The sequence below is a fragment of the Hyla sarda genome, chromosome 5 (genome assembly GCF_029499605.1).
Source record: "Hyla sarda isolate aHylSar1 chromosome 5, aHylSar1.hap1, whole genome shotgun sequence".
Classification (NCBI taxonomy): domain Eukaryota; kingdom Metazoa; phylum Chordata; class Amphibia; order Anura; family Hylidae; genus Hyla; species Hyla sarda.
The window spans coordinates 41,406,195-41,427,669 of NC_079193.1; the positions used below are offsets into that span (position 1 = coordinate 41,406,195).

Here is a 21,475-nt window from a genome sequence, read left to right on the forward strand (position 1 = left end):
GGGCAATTTGAAGGGGTACTTCGCCCATAGACATCTTATCCCCCTATCCAAAGAATAGGGGATAAGATGTCTGATCTCGGGGGTCCCACTGCTGGGGATCCCCGCGATCTCCCTGCTGCACCCAGTGTTCATTTAGAGCATCTGGTGCAGCGCCAGAGGCTCATGACGTCACAGTTATGCCCCCCTCATAGACTTGCATTGAGGGGGCATAGCCATGATGTCACGAGCGGGGAGTGCCCGTGATGTCACGAGCCTCCGCATCGCCAGTCATCAGGCAGGGAGCGAAGTTTGCTCCGTGCACCGGATGTCTGGTGTGCCGCAGCCAAGATCGCATGTGTCCCCAGCGGCGGGAGCCCCGCGATCAGACATCTTTTCCCCTATCCTTTTGATGCCTAGGGGCGGAGTACACCTTTAAGGACTTTTTTTTTTATTCTATTGCTCTGGAGGGCACTCAGAAACCCAGGAGAAATCATCTAAGCCAATGTGAATGAGGCTAAGCAGCAATGCCAGACACAGTCAATGGACAAGAGTGGCGCTGTTCCCACATAACTAAGTTAAGACTGTATTTGTATACCAAAATATATGTCCTTGTGCACGGTATAAGACAGCAAACTAAATGGGCAGAAGTTACTGACAGTCACATAACTCTGACATTTCAGCCGAATTATACGTTCAGAGATGTAGGGGTGATTTGCTATGACACAATAAGGACATGTCTAAAAAATCCCCAAATATGCTGGTATTGTGAGCCTTCCAATGTACCAGATGTAAACTAATGTCAATGTATGCTTGAAACGTCACGATAACTGTATGTCAATGCAGAATGCTGGTAAGGTATGTGACAGGGCTGCAAGCAGGACAGGTATTAAAGGGGTATTCCAGTGAAAAACTTTTTTTTTTTTTTTCCATATCAACTGGCTCCAGAAAGTTAAACAGATTTGTAAATGACTTCTGTGGTGGCCCAGCATGGGAAATTTTGCCCCGTACCCTTGCTGTCCTGTCAGGCAGCCTCCTTCAGTGTTCACAGGGCCCCTTGCACCTGTTTCTCCCCCTGAACATATGTTCTGCAGTGTATTGTATTATAAATTGGGTTATATCTTTAAGAGTTATACCATGTGATATGTCATGTTGTCAGGATTCGGCAGGCTGGTGGTGGATCCTCTGTGTCAGTGAGGGATTGGCGTGGACCGTACCGGTGGACCGGTTCTAAGTTGCTACTGGTTTTCACCAGAGCCCGCCGCAAAGTGGGATGGTCTTGCTGCGGCGGTAGCAACCAGGTCGTGTCCACCGGTAGCGGCTCAACCTCACTGACTGCTGAGACAGGCGCGGTACAGAAGGACAAGGCAAGAGCAAGGTCGGACATAGCAGAAGGTCAGGGCAGGCAGCAAGGGTCGTAGTCAGGGGCAACAGCAGAAGGTCTGGAACACAGGCTTGGAACATACACAAAACGCTTTCACTGGCACTAGGCAACATGATCCGGCGATACCAGGAAGGGGAAGTGGGTTTATATAGGAAGGACACAGGTGTATGACTAATTGGGTCAGGCGCCAATCAATGGCGCACTGGCCCTTTAAATGGCGGAGAGCCGGCGCGCGCCCTAGGGAGCGGGGCCGCGCGCGCTGGGACTGAGCAGACGGAGGACGGGGCAGGTGAGGAGATTGGGATGCGAGCCGCAGGCGGGCGCGTCCCGCTACGCGGGTCGCATCCCCGCCAGTGACACTAATGCAGCGCTCCCGGTCAGCGGGTCTGACCGGGGCGCTGCACGGAGACGAACGCCGCAAGCGCTCCGGGGAGGAGCAGGGACCCGGAGCGCTCGGCGTAACATATGTGATTGTTACCCAGGAGGTACCAGTGACCAGGTGATCCCAGGGGTGACTTATAGGCTCCCTGCTAGTCTCCCCCATATAAGCCCTGGGTGAAGCTTCTCTCTCTTCCTGCTGAGGTCCAGTGCAGTCGTCTAGTGTGTGTGTCCAGAGTGTTGGAGACCTCAAAGTCCAGTCCTGCAGCCACCATCAATTCAAGTAAGATAAAGTCACAGCTTTATGAGTCAAGTCAAGCCAGTCCCTGTCATCTGTGAAGTCAGTGTGGTCTGCATTCAATTGTCCAGTCCTACTATAAGTCCCAGCAAGCCCTTAAGGTCTCTGAGTCACTGATCCTTGGGCCCTGGCTTAACTGTATAGACTTTACCAACTGTCTACCCTCAGTAAAGCTAACGATGTCCATAACTTGGCGTCAGAGTCTTTATTGCCCCCGTGCCTAGCCCAGGATCCAGTGGTATACCTTCGGGTGGTTTTAGGCTAAACCACGCCCTAGCGTCACAAATACAAGAGGTTAATGCCATCTGCCCCTAGGGTAACAACATCTGCCCTCATCACACACCGCTACCACGCTTCTATTAAAAAAATCTCAATCCTTCCAGTACTTATCAGCTGCTGTATGCTCCACAGGAAGTTCTTTTCTTTTTGAATTTCCTTTCTGTCTGACCACAGTGCTCTCTGCTGACACCTCTGTCCATTTTAGGAACTGTCCAGAGTAGGAGGAAATTCCCATAGCAAACCTCTCCTGCTCTGGACAGTTTCTGACATGGACAGAGGTGTCAGCAGAGAGCACTGTGGTCAGACAGAAAGGAAGTTCAAAAAGAAAAGAACTTCCTCTCTAGTATACAGCGGCTAATAAGTACTGGAATAAGAATTGGAATTTTTTATTAGAAGTAATTTATAAATCTGTTTACCTTTCTGGCACCAGTTGATTTAAAGGGAAATTTTTTTTCCAGTGGAGTACCCCTTTAACAGCTATCCATAGAATAGGGGATACGTGTTTATTTCAGTGTTTCCCAACCAGAGTGCCTCCAGCTATTGCAAAACTACAACTCCCAGCATGCCCGGAGTTGTAGTTTTGCAACAGCTGGAGGCACCCTGGTTGGGAAACACTGGTCAATTTACAGGGCGTCCCAGAGCGATCTTCTGCCTGGTGTTCCAGCTCTTCCCGTGCACTGAGCTGTGTCAACCACTGCATACAGCAGTGGCCGCTCTGTGCATAGGGGGAGCCGGGCAGGGGATTGCGGGGGGGGGGCTAACCAGTGGTCAGACCCCCCGCTATCAGACACTTATCCCCTATCCTGTGGATAGGGGATAAGTTGTTAAGTACCAGAGTTCTCCTTTAAAGGGGTTATCCAGGAAAAAACTTTTTTTTTATATATATCAACTGGCTCCAGAAAGTTAAACAGATTTGTAAATGACTTCTATTACAAAGTCTTAATCCTTCCAGTACTTATGAGCTTCGGAAGTTAAGGTTGTTCTTTTCTGTCTAAGTGCTCTCTGATGACACCTGTCTCAGGAAACGCCCAGTTTAGAAGCAAATCCCCATAGCAAACCTCTTCTAAACTGGGTGTTTCCCGAGACAGGTGTTATCAGAGAGCAGAAAAGAACAACCTTAACTTCAGAAGCTCATAAGTACTGAAACGATTAAGATTGTTTAATAGAAGTAATTTACAAATCTGTTTAACTTTCTGGAGCCAGTTGATCTATATAAAAAAGTTTTTTCCTGGAATACCCCTTTAATTATAGGATGAAAGATGGTATCTAAAAATGCTCCTTCCCAATAATCAGCCCATGTAAAAGGACCCTTGATTAGCCTTTGAACAAACAAATGCATTAAAATCATTATTATCGGCCCCTCCAAAACAGATAATATGCAGCCAATAATGATGATCTGAACAATTCAGCAATCCTTCATGTGGTCTGTCTGATCGATCCTTGTTCAGGCTCTGTAGATGAGCACCGATCACCCAGATTGGCGCTTGTCAGTCTAACAGGGCCCTTACAGATGCCATCATGTAAAGGGGTTTTTCTAGCTGCATGTTCCCTTTAACAACAAAAAAATTCCCAGGGATTAAATATTAAGCAGTTAATAGAATGAATGATTCATGGCTCTTGTGGGTGAATCCAGCAACTTGAATTTCTTTCTTGCTTTTCGGATCCCAAGCCAATAATGTATTAAATCTATAGCCAGACATAGAGTCGGAGAGATGACTGTTCCTCTTTCGCCTTTCCTCTCTTCCGCTTTTTCTATTGTTTACTCATCGCTTGTCTAATTGACTAGTGTGTTCTGTTCACACTGACATCCATTAGCCAAAAATAGATCAGCATGCAGCATTATTCTTGCCATCAAAATATCAAAAACATCAATGGTCCCCATTATAAGCCATTGTGACCTTAGCCATCGCAGCATGACAAATAAAGCACAGCGTTGTAAATGTTACAATAGTATGAAAATAGACTTCTCTTTTGTATTTTTGACTCATATTCACATGAAGCAGAACGTATCCCAGTGACTCAGTGCCTAATCGTGATCATGCATGCAGTTTATATGTGTCTAGCACCTATATTTCTCTTACAAATATCTTCTATCTGATATGCTCACTTGGTTTGTCATTCTGTGCTCTGGAGGGTGGGTGTCCTCTGCATGCTTCCTCTGAGTCTGCTGTGCTGTGCTGAGTCTCTTCATCCAATCACTGCAGGCTGCTCTGTAACCCCTTCCTCTCTCATGCTGAAGCCTGACAAAGATGATGCTGCAGCCGGACAGGATAATGTTCTGGGTCGTATGGGGATCCCTAGTGGTCTTTTTTTATAGGCCATGATTTCTATAAAAAAAAGGGGGGAAAAAACTTTTTCTTGTGAAGTATAATTAGAAAAGTTAATATTTTTCTTCAAAAAACTTCAAAAAGTTTTTGGATCTGACAGTCCCTATTAAACAGCCTATTTCTTCCAAAAACAGTACCACACATGTCCCCAGGTTGTGTTGTGTTATTGCAACTCAGTTCCATTGAAATGAATGGAGCTAGATTGTAATTCCACACACAACCTAAAGACAGGGGAGACGCCGTTTTTGGAAGAAATTAGCTCTGTTTTATTTTTTTCAATACTTGGCTAACCCCATTTAAGTGCAGATCCTCTTGGTGGTTAAAGTTAGAGTTGTAGTTTTGCTACAGCTGCAGACACACTGTTTGGAAAACACTGCCCTGGAGGGAGGGAGAGGAAGAAAGCAAGAGATGGATAGATATGAATGAATCAATAGATAAAAGAATATGGTAAGCAGCTTTCCATTCAAATCAGTGTCTAACTTCTGCAAAAAGCCTTGGAGCATGATTGGGGATTGAAGCCAAGCAAATCTACAGAAGGAAAGATTACACATTCATAGACAGTTTCATGGATATTACCCCCCATCAGTACAGAACAGGGTGCTCGCTGGCTGCAAAGAGACCTGTTGTAAAATCAAGGAGGTACTGTTTTTCCTTAAGGAGAGCATCATAAAGAGATTTGGAGACTTGGAAGCAAGGATATGCAAAGCAGCTCTTTGATGCCACCCTTTGGAGGTAGTATTCTTTGTTACTGAAATAAAAAGCCTAGGAACATTACTTGGGATTGATAGCTTATAAATCTCCACTTCTGATGATCTCCTCAAGGAGAAACCTTATCACCTTTGGTCCCACAATGACACCCCAATACCTTGCTCTGTACTGATTAAGGTGCAAAAACAGCTGTCTAAATATAGGTAGTCTCTCTTTCTGGAGAGAAATTTTGCTTGGCTTTAATCCCCAGTCATGTTCTAAGAATTTTTATTGGAGTCAGATACTTAGTTAAATGGAGAGCTACTTTGCCTATTCTTCTTCATAGTGGAACATGAATGGCCTATGAGGCTGGGTTAACGCTATAGAATCTGAGTCAGGAAAATTTCCGGAGTGCGGCACTAGGACCACACGGACATTGCCATTCCCAATAGACAGCACTGTCTGCCACGTGGATTCCTCCAGGACATTGAGCAGGTTCAATGTTCTGGCGGAATTTTTTGATCTCAATTTTCTGTTGAAAATTTCGACCAGAAAATTCTGCAGTGTGAATGGGTAAATGAAAATCCCATTCACCTGAAAATTCCGTAGTGTGAACCCGGCCTTAGTCTTCACACATACTTATGAGGCGATAGATAGATTGCAGGTCATTAAAAGAGGCTATAATACAGTGTTTTTTGTGTTCATTTTATGTATTTCCAGAGCCTGGGTATAGAAAATGACCCGATAATGAAAGCCCTCAGCACAGACACAGAGATGAACTATTCTTTTGGGTTCAAAGATTTAAATGGTAAGTACTAGAGTTTGTCACTTTAGAAGCAGCATGTATGACCTAATTGCAGACAGGCAGAGGTGTAGCTTGGTGCTTCTTGGCCCCAAAGCAGAATCTGTAACAGGGCCCCATATGCCAAATATAATACTGGTCAATTATATGGCAGATGTGTTTTGGGCCCCCTTAAGCACCAGGGCCCCAATGCAACTGCTATCTCTGCTATAGCAATGACCCTGTAGGGTTGCCACCTGGCTGGTATTTTACTGGCACAGCTGGTATTTTGGCCACCTATGCTGGGAGTTGTAGTTTTGCAACAGCTGGAGGGACCGCTGGTTGATAAACACTGACCTATACTATATACTACTATATAGTCCAAAATGCTGGGAGTTGTAGTTTTCATTTGGGGCAGCTGCTGAGCCACAGGCTGTATCAGGGCATAGTGGGAGTTGTAGTTAGTAACTAACTGCAGCTCCCAAATTTAATTTTAAAAAAAAGTGATCAAAAACTCACATCAAAAACAAAAATTGTACTGTTAAAAACTACAAATCGGGGTGCAAAAAATTTGCCCTCATACAGGTCCCGTATAAGGATAAATAAGTTATAGGGGATACATTCAGAGCACTATAGATCTCCTTTAATCCTTCCAGTACTACAGAGGAAGTTCTTTTCAGTTTGAATTTCTTTTCTGTCTGACCACACTGCTCTCTGCTGACACCTTTGTCCATATCAGGAACTGTCCAGAGCAGGAGAGGTTTGCTATGGGGATTTGCTCCTACTCTGGAAAGTTCCTGACATGGACAGAGGTGTCACCAGAGAGCACTGTGGTCAGACAGAAAAAAAAAAAAAAAAGAACTTCCCCTGGAGCATACAGCAGTGTATATGTACTGGAAGGATTAAGATATTTAAATAGAAGTAATTTAGAAATCTGTTTATGTGGTGGCCAAGTACAGGAGTTGCACCTTTGTACCCTTGCTGTCCTGTCAGGAAGACTCCATAAAGTGTCCTCTGCCCATTGTCTATTCATTTGTATGCGTGTTAAATAAGGTGTTATACATAAAATATGTTGACATGTGATTAACCTGTTGTCATGTAATTGTAACCCAGTTAGGTATCAGTGACCATGTGACCTAAGGGTGACCTATGGGACCCCTCCTAGTCTCCCCCATATAAGCCCTGGGAGGAGCTAGCTCACTCTCTTAGCTCTTACTCTCTTGTATGCTGAGTTGCAGTGAGGTCAAGTCCTAGGTGAGTGTCTGGAGTCCAGAGGAGGCCTAAAGTCAGTCCAGCAGCCACAGATTCTCAAGTCCATTGCCCCACAGGTCAAGTCAAAGCCTGGTAAGCTGCAGAAGGGGTGAAGTCAGTCATAGTCTGTCATAGTCAAGTCAGTCCAAGTCATCTTGTCTCAAGTCAGCGTGGCCTGCATCCAAATTGTCCAAGTCCACTATAAGTCCCAGCAAGCCCTGTGGTCTCTGAAGTCACTGGTCACCTCCTTGGGCCTAGCCAAGCTGTATAGACTGTTTCAACCTGTCTGACTCAGTAAAGCTGCCGTTGTTCCGTAACTTGGCGTAGGAGTCATTATTTGCCCCCGTTCCTAGCCCAGGATCCAGCTTTATTACTTAGGGTGGTGTAGAGGATAAACCATGCCCTGGGGTCATGAACACAAGGGGTTAATGCCATCTGCCCCTAGGGTAATTCCATCTGCCCTCATCACACCCTCACCACATTTAACTTTCTGGCACCAGTTGATTTAAAAACAATGTTTTCCAGTGGAGTACCCTTTCAAAAAGTCCCTCTGTCATGGCCAGTGCTTTAAGTGGCCCAAAAGAGGTGGCGGTACTCTACTATTATTACCCCCAGATTAACCCCCTCCACAGGTAGTACCCCCAGATTAACCCCCTCCCCCCCAGTAGGCATGTAGTACCCCCAGAGGACCCCCCCTCCCCCCCAGTAGGCAGGTAGTGCCCCCAGATGAACCCCTTCCTGGGTTAATCTGGGGGTACTACCTGCCTACTGGGGGGGAGGGTTAATATTGGGGGTACTACCTGCCTACTGGGGGCCCCTAGATTATCCCCCCCCCAGTAGGCAGGTAGTACCCCCAGATTAACCCCCCTCTCCTCCAGACCCAGTAGGCAGGTAGTTAGTAGTACTAGTACGGTACTAGTACTACTAACTACTTGCCTACTGGGTCTGGAGGGAAGGGGGGTTAATCTGGGGGTACTACTAGTAATACCCCTAGGAATACAGGGCGAGTCAGAGCGAGGTGGCAGCACTAATGCCGCACGCGGTAATGATACCACTGTCAGTTCGCGCACTGCGCACAGCGCATCGTTACGTCACAATCTAGGGCCGGCATCAGGACGTAACGCCGGCCCTTGAATTCTGGGACTCGGAGCGTGACATCACTGAGCGTGAGCCGCAGGGACGGTGAGCCGGGGCGGGAACAAAAAGGAGCCGGAGGCAGCAGCTTTAGTCTCTGCCTCCCGTCCCGCTCCAGGCAGGCTCTCGCACTGCTGGCCCTGCAGGCCAACAGGGCGAGCTGCTTGCCGAACCAGAATAGCGCAGGAGGACAATACAGGCAAACACCGGCATTGCTCGGGGGCCCCGGGCTAGGTCAGGGCCCCAAGCAATTGCTTGGTTTGCCTGTCCTGTAGCGACGGGCCTGCGTTCCGGTACGCTAAAAGCTGGGGACCCCCGCATTCTACCATGCGGCACCCACCTGTAGCGGCTTCCGGAACCGCTGGAGGCCCTCAGGCTAATACCATCCCGACCACGGGGAAGGAAGATTGTGACGACCCCGCCCCCTCAGTGCAAGTCTATGGGAGGGGGCGTGACAGCTGTCATGCCCCCTCCCATAGACTTGCATTGAGGGGGCGGGGTGTAACGTCACACAGGGCGGAGTCATGACGTCACGATCTTCCTTCCCCGTGGTCGGGATGGTATTAGCCTAAGGGCCTCCGGCGGTTCCGGGAACCGTTACAGGTGGGTGCCGAATGGTAGAATGCGGGGGTCCCCAGAGGCAGGACCCCCGCGATCAGACATCTTATCCCCTATCCTTTGTATAGGGGATAATATGTGTAGGGGCGGAGTACCCCTTTAAGGTCTCTGCATCACTGGTCACCTCAGTGGGCCCTGGCTGAACTGCATAGACTTTACCAACTGTCTACCCTCAGTGAAGCTACCGTTGTCCATAACTTGGCGTCGGAGTATTTTTTGCCCCCGTGCCTAGCCCAGGATCCAGCGGTATACCTTTAGGGGGTTATAGGCTAAACCACGCCCTGGCATCACGAATACAAGGGGTTAATGCTGTGGTGTCCCGGTACAGGACATGGTCTTGTACCCTCACTAAGTCCCCTCAGGAAGAGTCCCTGCAGTACATAGGGCTCTTCTGCAGGGTTCACCCCTTTGCTCACCTTCTATTGTCTCATATAAATGCATTGTATATATTGTGTATGCATTGTCAATATGTATAAAGTTTGTACAAATGTGTACAGAAGTGTTAGTCATGTGAAGCACTGTCATGTGACATACCCAGAGTTCCTAGGGTACAGGACCCACAGGCTTTGCAACCAATGGCCTTTATTCCAGCCTCCTTAGTATATAAGGGGCTGTAGTCTCTAAACTCCCTCTCTTATCTCCTGGATTTAGCCAAGCACAATACCTGTACTATCTAAATTCATCTCATCTAGGCCAAAGCCTAAAGAACCTGCAGCCACTTGAAAACGTGAGTTATCAAGCTCTATCTACAATTCTGACTACTACTCAACTCAAGAATAATATTAGTAGCACAGTGGCCTGCATAGATATTATCAATACTACAAGTCCCAGCAAGCCTGCGAGGTATCCTGTGTCCCTGTTGCCTCTAGAGAAACTGCATAACTGTAAAGACTGTTTCTTAAGAATTACAAGTAAAAGTTCCAGTTCTTGCATAATTCCTGCTGTGGACATTCCTTTATTGAAAACCTTTTTTGGGTTGGTTGACGGCGGTTACCATACCGGAATAACCACATCCTGGCGTCACGAATAATCAAGGGTTAATACCACCAGACCCTGCTACACTATTGCAACAACCCAGCTCACCACAATGCCATCTGCCCCTAGGGTAACAACATCTGCCCTGCACCACAAACCCCGCCACCACACTCCCATAGAGAGTGAATGGTGCAGCAACGCGTATGTGTGTCCCGCTTCTTTATTTTTCGGTAGATACACTCAGCATGTTGTACATGTTCCATGTATAAGAAGAAAAAAGAAACATGTTGTCGCTCTAAGTGCCGTTATCCAACCGGGTAGCTGTATTGTAGGTGCAGTGCATTATACAACCCCCTAGTGATATTGTGCTGCAGTCGCAAAACAGTCACTTGCATAAATCAGGACAGTCCTCTGGGATGCCGACTTCCCTGTGGGGTCCCGATGACAGCCAGGTTACCTCCTGCACAAGAGTCTGATGAAGGTAATCGTATGGATCCAAGAAGAGTGTTTAGAGCAGCGCTGAACAGTCCACCAGGGAAAGCTGGGTTACTCGTTCAGCACCGATCAGGTACAGAGAGCACATAAAGCCAGCTTTACATGATCTTTTGTTCCTGATCGGCGCCGAACAAGTAACCCAGCTTTCCCAGGTGGTCTGTTTAGCACTGCTCTAACCACTTTCCTTGGACCCACTTTCCTTGCCAAATTAAAAAAAAAACATATTTTTAATTATTCTACAGAGTCCCTCAATGCCCTCGAGGACAATGATCTGGATGCTCTCATGGCCGACCTGGTGGCTGACTGCAAAGATGCCGAACTAAAAGTGAACAGTAAAAGCTACAATAACGTGCCTCCCTTTCCTACTGAAGATACCTTAAAGAAATATTATCCAGATGATTATAATAATGTAGCCACTGGTTCCATGGATGACCTGTCTTCTCTCCCACCACCACCCCCGAGTGCATGGGAAATGGATCTTCCTCCTCCGCCACCACCACCTCCGGATGCTGTAGAACCAAAGGTAGAAAAGATAAAGAGGGGGCATTCTTACCATTTTTACATGGCTATCTCCAAGGCTCCCATAAAGAATGAGTGGAGCCGCAACGTTTATGTGTGTCCCGCTACGCCATTATAATGGGAGATTTGGGTCTATGACAAGGTTTCTCATAACATAGGCCCTTATTGTGGGAAATGTGTAATGCTACATTTCTCCTGTGGTGGCGCTGTAAGGGACTTGAACGCTTACCGCTGGGTTTCCCAACATGCACCATTTTACATTATATATTAGTGCAAACCAAGAAATAGCACGGGAGATTTATCAAAACCTGTCCAAAGGAAGAGTGGCTGAGTTGCCCATAACAACCATTAAGATTTCTTCTTTCAAGGCCTCTGCAAAATGAAAGAAGCGATCTGATTGGTTGCTATGGGCAATTCAGCAACTTTTCCTCTGGACAGGTTTTGATAAATCTCCCCCAGGGTCTCTTTCTTGTTGAGGGTGGTCCTCACCAGCCAGTTGCCACCGCTGATATAGACAGACATCACATGCCACCCATTGGGCTCCAGGTTTATGTTTTGTTTTGTCCACAAGGCTAAAGTGGGTCTTAAGAAGAGAACTGAAAACAGCAATTGTAGCAGACTTCATAGTCTCATGGGGAAGTTCTTATATAATATTTTATCATTTGTATATTGGATTATATCCCCTAGTTTGCATGTTATGTAATATGTTGAGTTTCACCGGAAACAAGAAATCATTTCACTTGTTTTTTTTTTCATTTGACATAATTTATTTTAGGACGCAGACGATTCAAAAGCCAAAGCTGATAAAATAAAGCTGGCTTTGGGCAAAATGAAAGAAGCCAAAGTTAAAAAGGTGAGGCAAAAAATACACACAATGGGGGGTCGGACTGGACCATCGTAGTATGAGAGGATGCTCCAATGGGTCTAGGATATGACAATAGGTCCTGCAGTTGGGAACCCCATTTGGAGGTGACTTTGGGACCAGGAATGCCACTAAGGTCCAGTTCACAAATGATCTATTAGACCAGTGGTCTTAAAATGTGGCCCTCCAAATATTGCAAAACTTTAACTCCCAGCATGGCCGTTGGCTGTCCAGGCATGCTGGGAGTTGAAGTTTTGCAACATCAGGAGGGCTCCAGTTTGAGACCACTGTATTTGACCCTATTGATGATAGTTGCCATGATAACAATGAACAATTCACATCACGTCCTGCCCTTCCATAGGGCTCCATATCAGCTTCACATTGGAAAGTTGTCAAAATGAGCTCAACATCAGATTCTCATTTTGACAACTTGTCGATGTGAAGCCAACATAGAGCCCAATGGAAGAGCAGAAACATGATATCCAGAAATCAAGCAGAGCACCTGGCACTGCCTCGGGATGAACGGCTATGCGTCTGCTAATGTCAGGAGGTAGAGCGCTCGTTAATGACAGCTGATCCTCGGCGGTGCTCACACTGGGTGTAGATAGTGTAGAAACCAAAATCCAAAGTAGAAAAAGAAGATGCGGATCACTTACCGGTATGATGCTGTGAACTTTATTCAAGTCTGCAAGCAGTGGCTACATACGGGTCGATGTCTGTGGCAGGGCAGGAGGTCTGACAGAGCCCTGTCCGAAGCGATTGGCTGTCGCTTCGGACAGGGCTCTGTCAGACCTCCTGCCCTGCCACAGACATCGACCCGTATGTAGCCACTGCATGTAGACTTGAAAAAAGTTCACAGCATCATACCGGTGAGTGATCCGCGTCTTCTTTTTCTACTTTGGATTTTAGAAACATGATATCAATGCTCCCTAAGATCACAATGCCATTAAATGCAGACATGTGCAGGTTATGTATGGGTGGAAGATGGTCAATGGAAATAAGGCCCAAGGAACTGCAAGCTCCGAAAATGTTTAGATGCCCAGAGATTATCCCAGCCATTAAGCCATGTTAAGCCAGTCATAGCCTCATTCATACAAGTAAATAATTAAATTGCCAAATGTGATCATCAATAATTATTGCCGTATTTCTGGGTCGAAATCAGTCACACATGGAGATCCATTGGACCATGGGTTGTAACTAATCTTGGACTAAATATTACATGTGTAGGAACATCTAAACAACAAATAATTGCAAAATCCATGGACAAAGTCGGAGTAGTTGTAAAGACGCCTCTTAACATAACAAGTGTCCTGAAAATGGAAAATGGAACAGTCGTAAGCATCACCCAGACATGGTACAGCCTCACCAAAACTGTTCCAGAGCGGACATGACTGAATAGATAAGTGTCATGAATCATCTGGTCATCTGTATTTAGAAATATCCCCTGAGCCACTCACAACCACCTAAATTGCTGACAGTTTGGTATTATTTACCCTATTGTGTTCCCTATCATTTCAGAAACATTTCAGTAATAATAACAGAGAGTACTAAGGGATACTATGAAGACACATACTTGACATTACGCATCAGCACATCATGAGCGGTGCCCAGCTGGCAGCTCGGGGTTATATATAGCCCACCAGTGCTTTATCTACAGCTGGATGTCTGTAGGAAGCACCTGCAGCTAAATAAAGAATCATTACAGTGTGTCAGGCTACATCTTCTGGTGCTGCAAATTTATAATGCAGGGTCTGTAGTTTTACAGATTTTTGGTTCTTACATAGGCACTGTTATTGGAACAAATTTTGCACGGATCAATAGTAATTGTAATCTATCCTATTAGATAAAAATGTAAAAATGCTTCTTTCTCCTGTGATCAAGCTTCTTCCCAGACCTCCCTGCTGTCTGCCTCCAATGCCTGTCAGACACCTATTCCCTCTCTACCAGTGCTGTTATCCTCTGTCTCTTCTCCTCTTCTTCTGAACAAAAAACTAACACCTACTATAATCCAAACCTTTCACTCCCGTCTTCAAGACTTTGCTCAAGCTGCACCATTTCTCTGGAATGCAATACCTTAATCCCTCAGATTTATACCCAACATGGCCTAAAGACACATCTCTTCAAGCAAAACCCATAACATTCCCTAACTGGTCTCCCCTACTATCACTTTGCCCCGTATGGGTCTTAGAGACAATTAAAAGTGCCATATCTGGCAGCCACCCTGCCCCCCCCCCCCCCCATGCTTTATGCACTTGTGACATTTAAAGATTAGTCAGTGACTGCTTCACCCACCTTTGTGTAATCTACCCTATTTATAAAACATGGCCGGACCATTGTGTCAATAAAGCACTTTCTGCCTTCTGTCTCAACCCCATTCCTCATAATCTGTAAGCTCTCACAAGCAGGGCCCTTACTCCTCCTGTCTGAATATATAGGGTAGGGTCACACACAGCGCATACGTAGAATATTTCACGCTGCATGGAAGCTGCTGAGAAGCGGGAAATACCCTGCGGATGCGCTATGAGCAGACACATAGTGTTTTCCCAATGCAGCAATCAGTTTAAAGGGGTACTCTGGCCCTAAGACATCTTGTCCCCTATCCAAAGCATAGGGCATAAGATGTCTGACCGCGGGGGTCCCGCCGCTGGGGACCCCAGCAATCTTGCATTCGGCACCCACCTCTTTGAGCTGCATGCCACGCTGCCAGCTCACAAACTGCCGGGTGCCGACCACGGGGCCAGCGTATTGTGCCATGACAACTCCGCCCCCGTATGACATCACGCCCCGCCCCTGCTATGCAAGTCTATGGGAGGGGTCACGCCCCCTCCCATAGACTTGAATAGCGGGGGCGGGTCGTGACTTCACGCAGGGTCGTGACATCTTGATACTCCGGCCCCGTAGTCGGCATCCAGCAGTTTGTGAGCTGGCAGAGTGGTGTGCAGCTCAAAGAGGTGGGTGCCGAATGCAAGATTGCGGGGGTCCCCAGCGGCGGGACCCCTGCGGTCAGACATCTTATCCCTTATCCTTTGGATAGGGGATAAGATGTCTTAGGGCCGGAGTATTCATTTAAAGGCAGTTCGCGTATGACAGTCACTTACCACACTGGGCCTGGCTCCAAACCTTACTGCACACACAGGGCTGCGTGTCTGCTCATAGCGCATTCGCAGCGTATTTTCAACTGCCTGGAAAACTTAACGCAGCATGAAATATGTGAGTATGCGCTGTGTGTGACCCTACCCTTAGTGTGTAATATTGTAATGTCTGATACTTTTGTACCCTTAGAATTGGAAAGTGCTGTGGAATCTGCTGTTGCTATATACCGTAAATATAATTATAATAAGATGTGGTGGCTGAGGAGAGACCGGTGAGCGCAGCCCTATGTACTCAGTATAACCAGGGTCTCTATCCTGCACAGTATGAATTAGTCAGTAGACCTATGTTCTTACATCAAATGCTATTTTTAAAATATTTGAAAAGCAATTGATATCATTGCTAAAAAAAAAAAAAAAAAAAAAAAAAAAGGAGAAGGAAGTCTAAATAATAGAAAAAATCCCACACATGTAAATCCAGGCACAGTCCAGACTAACTGTGAACTTTTCTGAGAAACAAACTTTAGGGAAATATAGGTTTCTGCTGTCTTTATTTAAATTTTCCAGTTCCTTGTAATATGCTTCATTTACTTACTAATAAGTATACTATCATTTACTCACTAACCAACAGAACAGGATCTGCTCCAGAGTCAGCTTCTGATGTCTTCTGCCGGACCACAAGTTCTGTTGTGTCTGAACTATTTAGTAAACTTAAATCAGCTGCTGTATGCTCAAGAGGAAGTTGTGTAGTTCTTTCCAGTCTGACCACAGTGCTCTCTGCTGCCACCTCTGCCCATGTCAGGAAATGTCCAGAACAGTAGAGGTTTGCTATAAGGATTTGCTCCTGCTCTGGACAGTTCCTGGCACAGACAGAGGTGTCAGCAGAGAGCACTTTGGTTAGACTGGAAATAACTACACAACTTCCTCTGTAGTATACAGTAGCTGATAAGTACTGGAAGGATTAAGATTTTTAAATAGAAGTCATTTACAAATCTCTATAACTTTCTGGCGCCTGTTGTTTTGAAAACATTTGTTTTCCACTGGAGTACCCCTTTAAACATTGTTGATCTACTCTACTGAGGTCTGCCACTAGACTTTCCTCTACTGGTTACCCACCTAAGGATGAGAAAAGCAAAGTTGTGATTGGCGACTATGTTCTACACCAATGTTTATCTAGAGTAATTGACTTTTAACATCTAAATTAACCTGCAGACATTATTTATGACCATGTCAGAACATAACAACGGAGGAATCCTGTAAGTTGGGGGATGCTTAAAATACCAAAAATCCTTAAAATTTCTTTATAGAGCACTCACCCCCTTTTGCCACTGGTCGGCCCTTTGCTTTGTTGAAATGGTCTCTAGCAGTTCTGTGTATGACTGTCTTGTTTCCTCTACAGCTGATTGTTAAGGTTCACATGACAGACAGCAGCACCAAGACCTTGATGGTGGACGAACGCCAAACTGTCCGTGAAATACTGGACAACCTGTTTGAGAAGACACATTGTGATTGTGCTGTGGAGTGGTGTTTATATGAGGAAAATCCTGAGCTTCAGATTGGTAAGTACTTCGGATCACCAAGCGTTTATCTGGGAACCTGTTTTCCAGAAAGTTTGGGGTGCAAGAGGTCACCCTAAAAGCAGCAAGCAGCTTCCTACTGTCTATTAGATGGTGAACAAACTCCAGCTCACCTCCACTAGTTCCCATGCACAGTTCGGGCTCATGGTGTCTAATCCAATGAAACTGTCATGAAAGGGGGGCAGGGAGAAGTGAGCCCTAAGCTATCCCTAAAACCACTCCCTCTGCCAACTTGCCCATCTGCCCTAAATGACGGATCGACAACTTGGAGCTGGTCACTTCCTAGCGCTAAAGTGCATGGGCTTCAAGGTCAAACAAAACAATCAGAACTGTACATGTCGGGGACAAGTCAGGAACATAATGAGAATACTAACAGATATATAAATACAAACAAGGCAGGATATAGCATACTGACATAAAGCAATTCAGGAAATCAAGAGCACTGTTCACACTGGACACAGAACAAAGAACACACTGGACACCCCCACTCCAAGCATGGCGGGACATCAATACCATAGCCAAATAGACTCCTAGCCAGTGGGCACTCCCCACCGAGTGATCAGGATACTGGCATAGGAAGAAACAAAAATCCTAAATACAAGCAGACACGGGTACAGGCACAAGACTAACTCACTCCTAGATAGACGGATTAGCTCAAGGCTCAGAGCAGGATTCTATCCTAGGAGTAGCAGGAATAAAAGGTCAAAAATGAACTGATAAAATGCACAGTGTGAATACAGATGAAAATATATCAAGGTAAATGCAGAACGAACATACACAAATAGCAAAACCTGACGAATGTACTTAAACAAAGCAGGCTAAAAGCTATATATCAAACAGGACAGATAACTATGGTAAAAACTCAGGACACATACACAGAGACAAAGTCAACATGATGCCATCATGGCCAGAATACAGTCTACTTATTAGCCCAAGCAGCACCTGAAGAATCCTTCTTTATCCTCCCAGTGCTGCAGTTTTAACTCTTCCCAAACCAGGCCGAATAGCACAGAAACTGTTCAGACAGAAAAACAATGTCTGAACAGGAACTAAAGCAGAAAAATGCATTGTAGAAATGGACATTACAGAAACAAAAAATAACTATGATCCAGCACTTTGGAAATATATGTACGGCTTTATTGTAGTCCTCAGGATTAAAAATACACTCACTTCACATCACTGATTCAAATCTTAACGCGTTTCGAGCGCATGCGCTCGAAACGCGTTAAGATTTGAATCAGTGATGTGAAGTGAGTGTATTTTTTAATCCTGAGGACTACAATAAAGCCGTACATATATTTCCAAAGTGCTGGATCATCGTTCTTCTTTGTCTATTAGACTACATGTTAGGAACTGAGCTTATGAAGTGTCAAGGGGGTGGAGCCAGTATGCTCAAGTGCCACAGTCCGGCATGCCTCCTCATCTGCCCTACAGCCCTAATTGACTGATGTACAGGGCTAAGCTTCCAATCAAGGAGGGCTATGAGGTGTGGGGGCAAGCAAGGAGATGTATCAGGCCATGGCAATCACTAACAGCTATCTGATGGGGCCTGCAGCACTTACATATACAACAGCTTGATGTTTAATATATTAGCACTGATTATGACAACGCTGCCCCCTTAAAGGGGTTACCCAGGAAAAAACTTTTTTATATACATCAACTGGCTCCAGAAAGTTAAACAGATTTGTAAATTACTTCTATTAAAAAATCTTAATCCTTTCAGTACTTATGAGCTTCTGAAGTTAAGGTTGTTCTTTTCTGTCTAAGTCCTCTCTGATGACACCTGTCTCGGGAAACGCCCAGTTTAGAAGCAAATCCCCATAGCAAACCTTTTCTAAACTAGGCGTTTCCCAAGACAGGTGTCATCAGAGAGCACTTAGACAGAAAAGAGCAACCTTAACTTCAGAAGCTCATAACTACTGAAAGGATTAAGATTTTTTAATAGAAGTAATTTACAAATCTGTTTAACTTTCTGGAGCCAGTTGATATATATATAAAAAAAAAATGTTTTCCTGGAATACCCCTTTAAGGTAACAGGATGGATCTGTGTTCATTTCTCCTTCCAGAGAGATTCTTTGAAGACCATGAAAACATTGTAGAAATCCTTTCTGACTGGACAAGAGACAGTGAGAACAAAATTTACTTTGTGAAAAAGTCTGAAAAATATGCTGTGTTTAAAAATCCTCAGGTAGGTACCCGGGTGGGCATTTACTGTTCCATTAGTAAGTGATATAGAAAAAAATGTTCTTCTTTCCATTTAATTTCATTTTGGGTAGAAACATCTGGGTAGAGTCCTATTGTTTTTTAATGAGATTCTGCTACTCTGTGCAGCATGCAGAATTTCTGTTATGTAATTCTTGGAGGACAGGGGAAATGTAGCTGATTGCGGGGGGGGGGGGGGGGACACCCCCCCATCTCTGGGACAGGGCCCATCTCGCTCAGTGAGCAGCACATGTTTTCTACTGCTAGACGGCACACGCTCCATTCATTTCTATAGGAGCACCGATGGTTGCCAAGTGCTGGACTCGTCTCTACGGCGCTCTTGAGGATGCCCCACAGATGCCCAATAGGGTTAAGTTCTGGAGACATGCTTGGCCAGTCCATCACCTTTACCCTTAGCTTCTTTAGCAGGGCAGTGGTGCTCTTGGAAGTGTGTTTGGGGTCATTATGTTGAAATACTGCCCTGTGGCCCAGTCTCTGAAAGGAGGAGATCGTGCTCTGCCTCATGTCACAGTACATGTCGGCATTCATGGTTCCCTCAATGAACTGTAGCTCCCCAGTACGAGCAGTACTCATGCAGGCCCAGACCATGACACCCCCACTACCATGCTTAACTGTATAAAGACATACTTGTTCCATGTCATCAAGAATTTACCCATAGGGGAGGCTATACGTGCCCGTAGGAATTGTACCCGAATGGAGGACTTTGACAGGGAAATGAGTGACATGACGACCAGGGTGAAAAACAGAGGTTATCCCGATTGGACTTTAAAACGGGCCACCAATATAGCATCCCATAAAAACAGATCTCAACTTATTCAACCTAGAGAATCCAATTCAGCACGTAGAAATCAGTTGTTCTCTCATTCTCACAATAAGCCGGTTATGTTCTGTACTCAATATAGTGCTGACTTTCGTGACGTCTGCGGGATCATACATAAATTTATGCCTATTATTCTTTCTGATCCTGCATTTGCCATGTCTATGACAGGGGGCTATAAATGCATATCTCGCCGTGCCTCCACTCTGGGACAACTACTGTTGCCTAGTCTTTTTTTGAGTTCCCCTAAAGCCACCACCACATGGCTTCATCATCCAGGGTCATACAGAAGCAAACATTCTGTCTGCACCTGTTGCACCAGGATGAAAGTCGGGGACACGATCACCTCCTACGCAACTGAGTCTGACTACAAGATTAAGCAGTATATTAACTGCAATATGACTTTTGTCGTTTATCTTATTTCATGCAGAGAATGTAAAACCCAGTACATGGGGTGCACGTCGACACCCCTTAAAGTGAGAATTAGGAAACATTTATCTGATGTTGTGCATTTTAACTCACGCCACATTTCTGCTGTTTCCTCTCACTGTGCCCAGAAACATGCGGGTGATGTTCAGGGCATCGAGCGTGTCACTGCCCCTTTACGAGGAGGTGATCACAGAAAGAAACTCCTGTCCCGGGAGGTTTTCTGGATCATGACCTTAGATTCCCGTTGGCCTAAAGGTTTGAACAAGAGACAAGATATTCTTTTACATTATTAATATGTCTCTTGTCCTTTCCTTGAGTTATATGGTTTCATTCTATTTTTTTGTATATTAACCATTTTTCTTTAGGCTATCTTGTTCTCGTTCATCTCCCATATTTCTATTTCATTTTTTATCTTTTATATGTATATTTCTTGGTATGTATATTTTATGCTACATATATTTGATGTTCCTTCTATTTAGGATATCTATAGCTGTATTTGTACTCAATTTTATATCATGTTATATGTGGGGATTGTTACATCTTTGTGCTTTGATCATGATAAAAAAGGTTTTTAATTTACAGTTGGTAAATTTCCTTCCCACTTGTATCTATGCAAGGGTTAAAGTTTTGTGGGATGGGGAGCTCCTCCCTTCCCTACATCACTTCCCCTATATAAGTTGGGCATTTTTTATCTTGCTTTGTATGACTAAGGGCGTTCTGTTACACGCCTGAAACGCGTAACCCTTTGTTTACCGTTCCTGTTTTTATCCATTTAATAAACCCGGGATCCGCAATACCTCGCTGGCATCTTCCTTCTTTGTTCCTGCATTCGGTGCCGCCATACACCTGCTGTGCGTTGGTTTTGGGAGGATGGTCCGATGCTAGCTGATCAGCTCGTATTCTGTCTATACTTGTCTTTGTACTCCTCATCTGGTTGCTACCAAATCCTGTAAAGTGGCAAAGATAAAGGTATGTATAAATAGAAACAGATAGATATGACATAGGTAGTGGACAGAGAGATAGATGGATAGATAGATAAATAGATAGATAGATGTGAGATAGCTAGATATATTGATACAATAAAAATAGCGGATAAGCAGCACAACCAAGCAAAAGGTGCGACGTTGCTCCTGTTTTTGTATGGAATAAAGCCACCACATCTTTTTCACTTATCCGGAGTGCTGCGACTATCTTTTTTCTAGATATATTGATAGATATGAGATAGATAGTAAGATAGATAGATAGATACAAATGTAGCATATGGTCACAGTACAGAATAAAAGAGATCCGGAGTATAGAAGGCTTGGAAGTTTATTGTGCACCACACAGTGTACAGATGCAACGTTTCGGAAGATCGCCTTGATAAAGGCGCTCTG

At 45.1% G+C, this 21,475-nt stretch overlaps 2 protein-coding genes across 7 annotated transcripts in view; one reads left to right on the forward strand and one right to left on the reverse strand.

Annotated features, from left to right (window-relative positions):
- The window catches only part of LOC130273096 (uncharacterized), a 219,481-nt gene that overhangs the window by 157,967 nt on the left and 40,039 nt on the right, over positions 1-21,475 (reverse strand). For 3 of the 5 annotated variants that reach the window (XM_056519343.1, XM_056519344.1, XM_056519342.1), the window contains one exon: positions 20,897-21,046. In XM_056519343.1, coding sequence (XP_056375318.1) covers positions 20,897-20,941 — 45 coding nt within the window. In that variant the 5' untranslated portion in view covers positions 20,942-21,046. Of the gene's footprint in view, positions 1-20,896; positions 21,047-21,475 lie in introns of those variants that run through there. The other 2 variants (XM_056519341.1, XM_056519346.1) reach the window with 2 other exon arrangements.
- APBB1IP (amyloid beta precursor protein binding family B member 1 interacting protein) overlaps positions 1-21,475 on the forward strand; it is a 131,584-nt gene that overhangs the window by 55,808 nt on the left and 54,301 nt on the right. The window contains exons 3-7 of one of the 2 annotated variants that reach the window (XM_056519347.1): positions 6,050-6,137; positions 10,826-11,106; positions 11,878-11,955; positions 16,453-16,612; positions 18,697-18,818. In XM_056519347.1, coding sequence (XP_056375322.1) covers positions 6,050-6,137; positions 10,826-11,106; positions 11,878-11,955; positions 16,453-16,612; positions 18,697-18,818 — 729 coding nt within the window. Of the gene's footprint in view, positions 1-6,049; positions 6,138-9,769; positions 9,841-10,825; positions 11,107-11,877; positions 11,956-16,452; positions 16,613-18,696; positions 18,819-21,475 lie in introns of those variants that run through there. The other variant, XM_056519348.1, reaches the window with a different exon arrangement.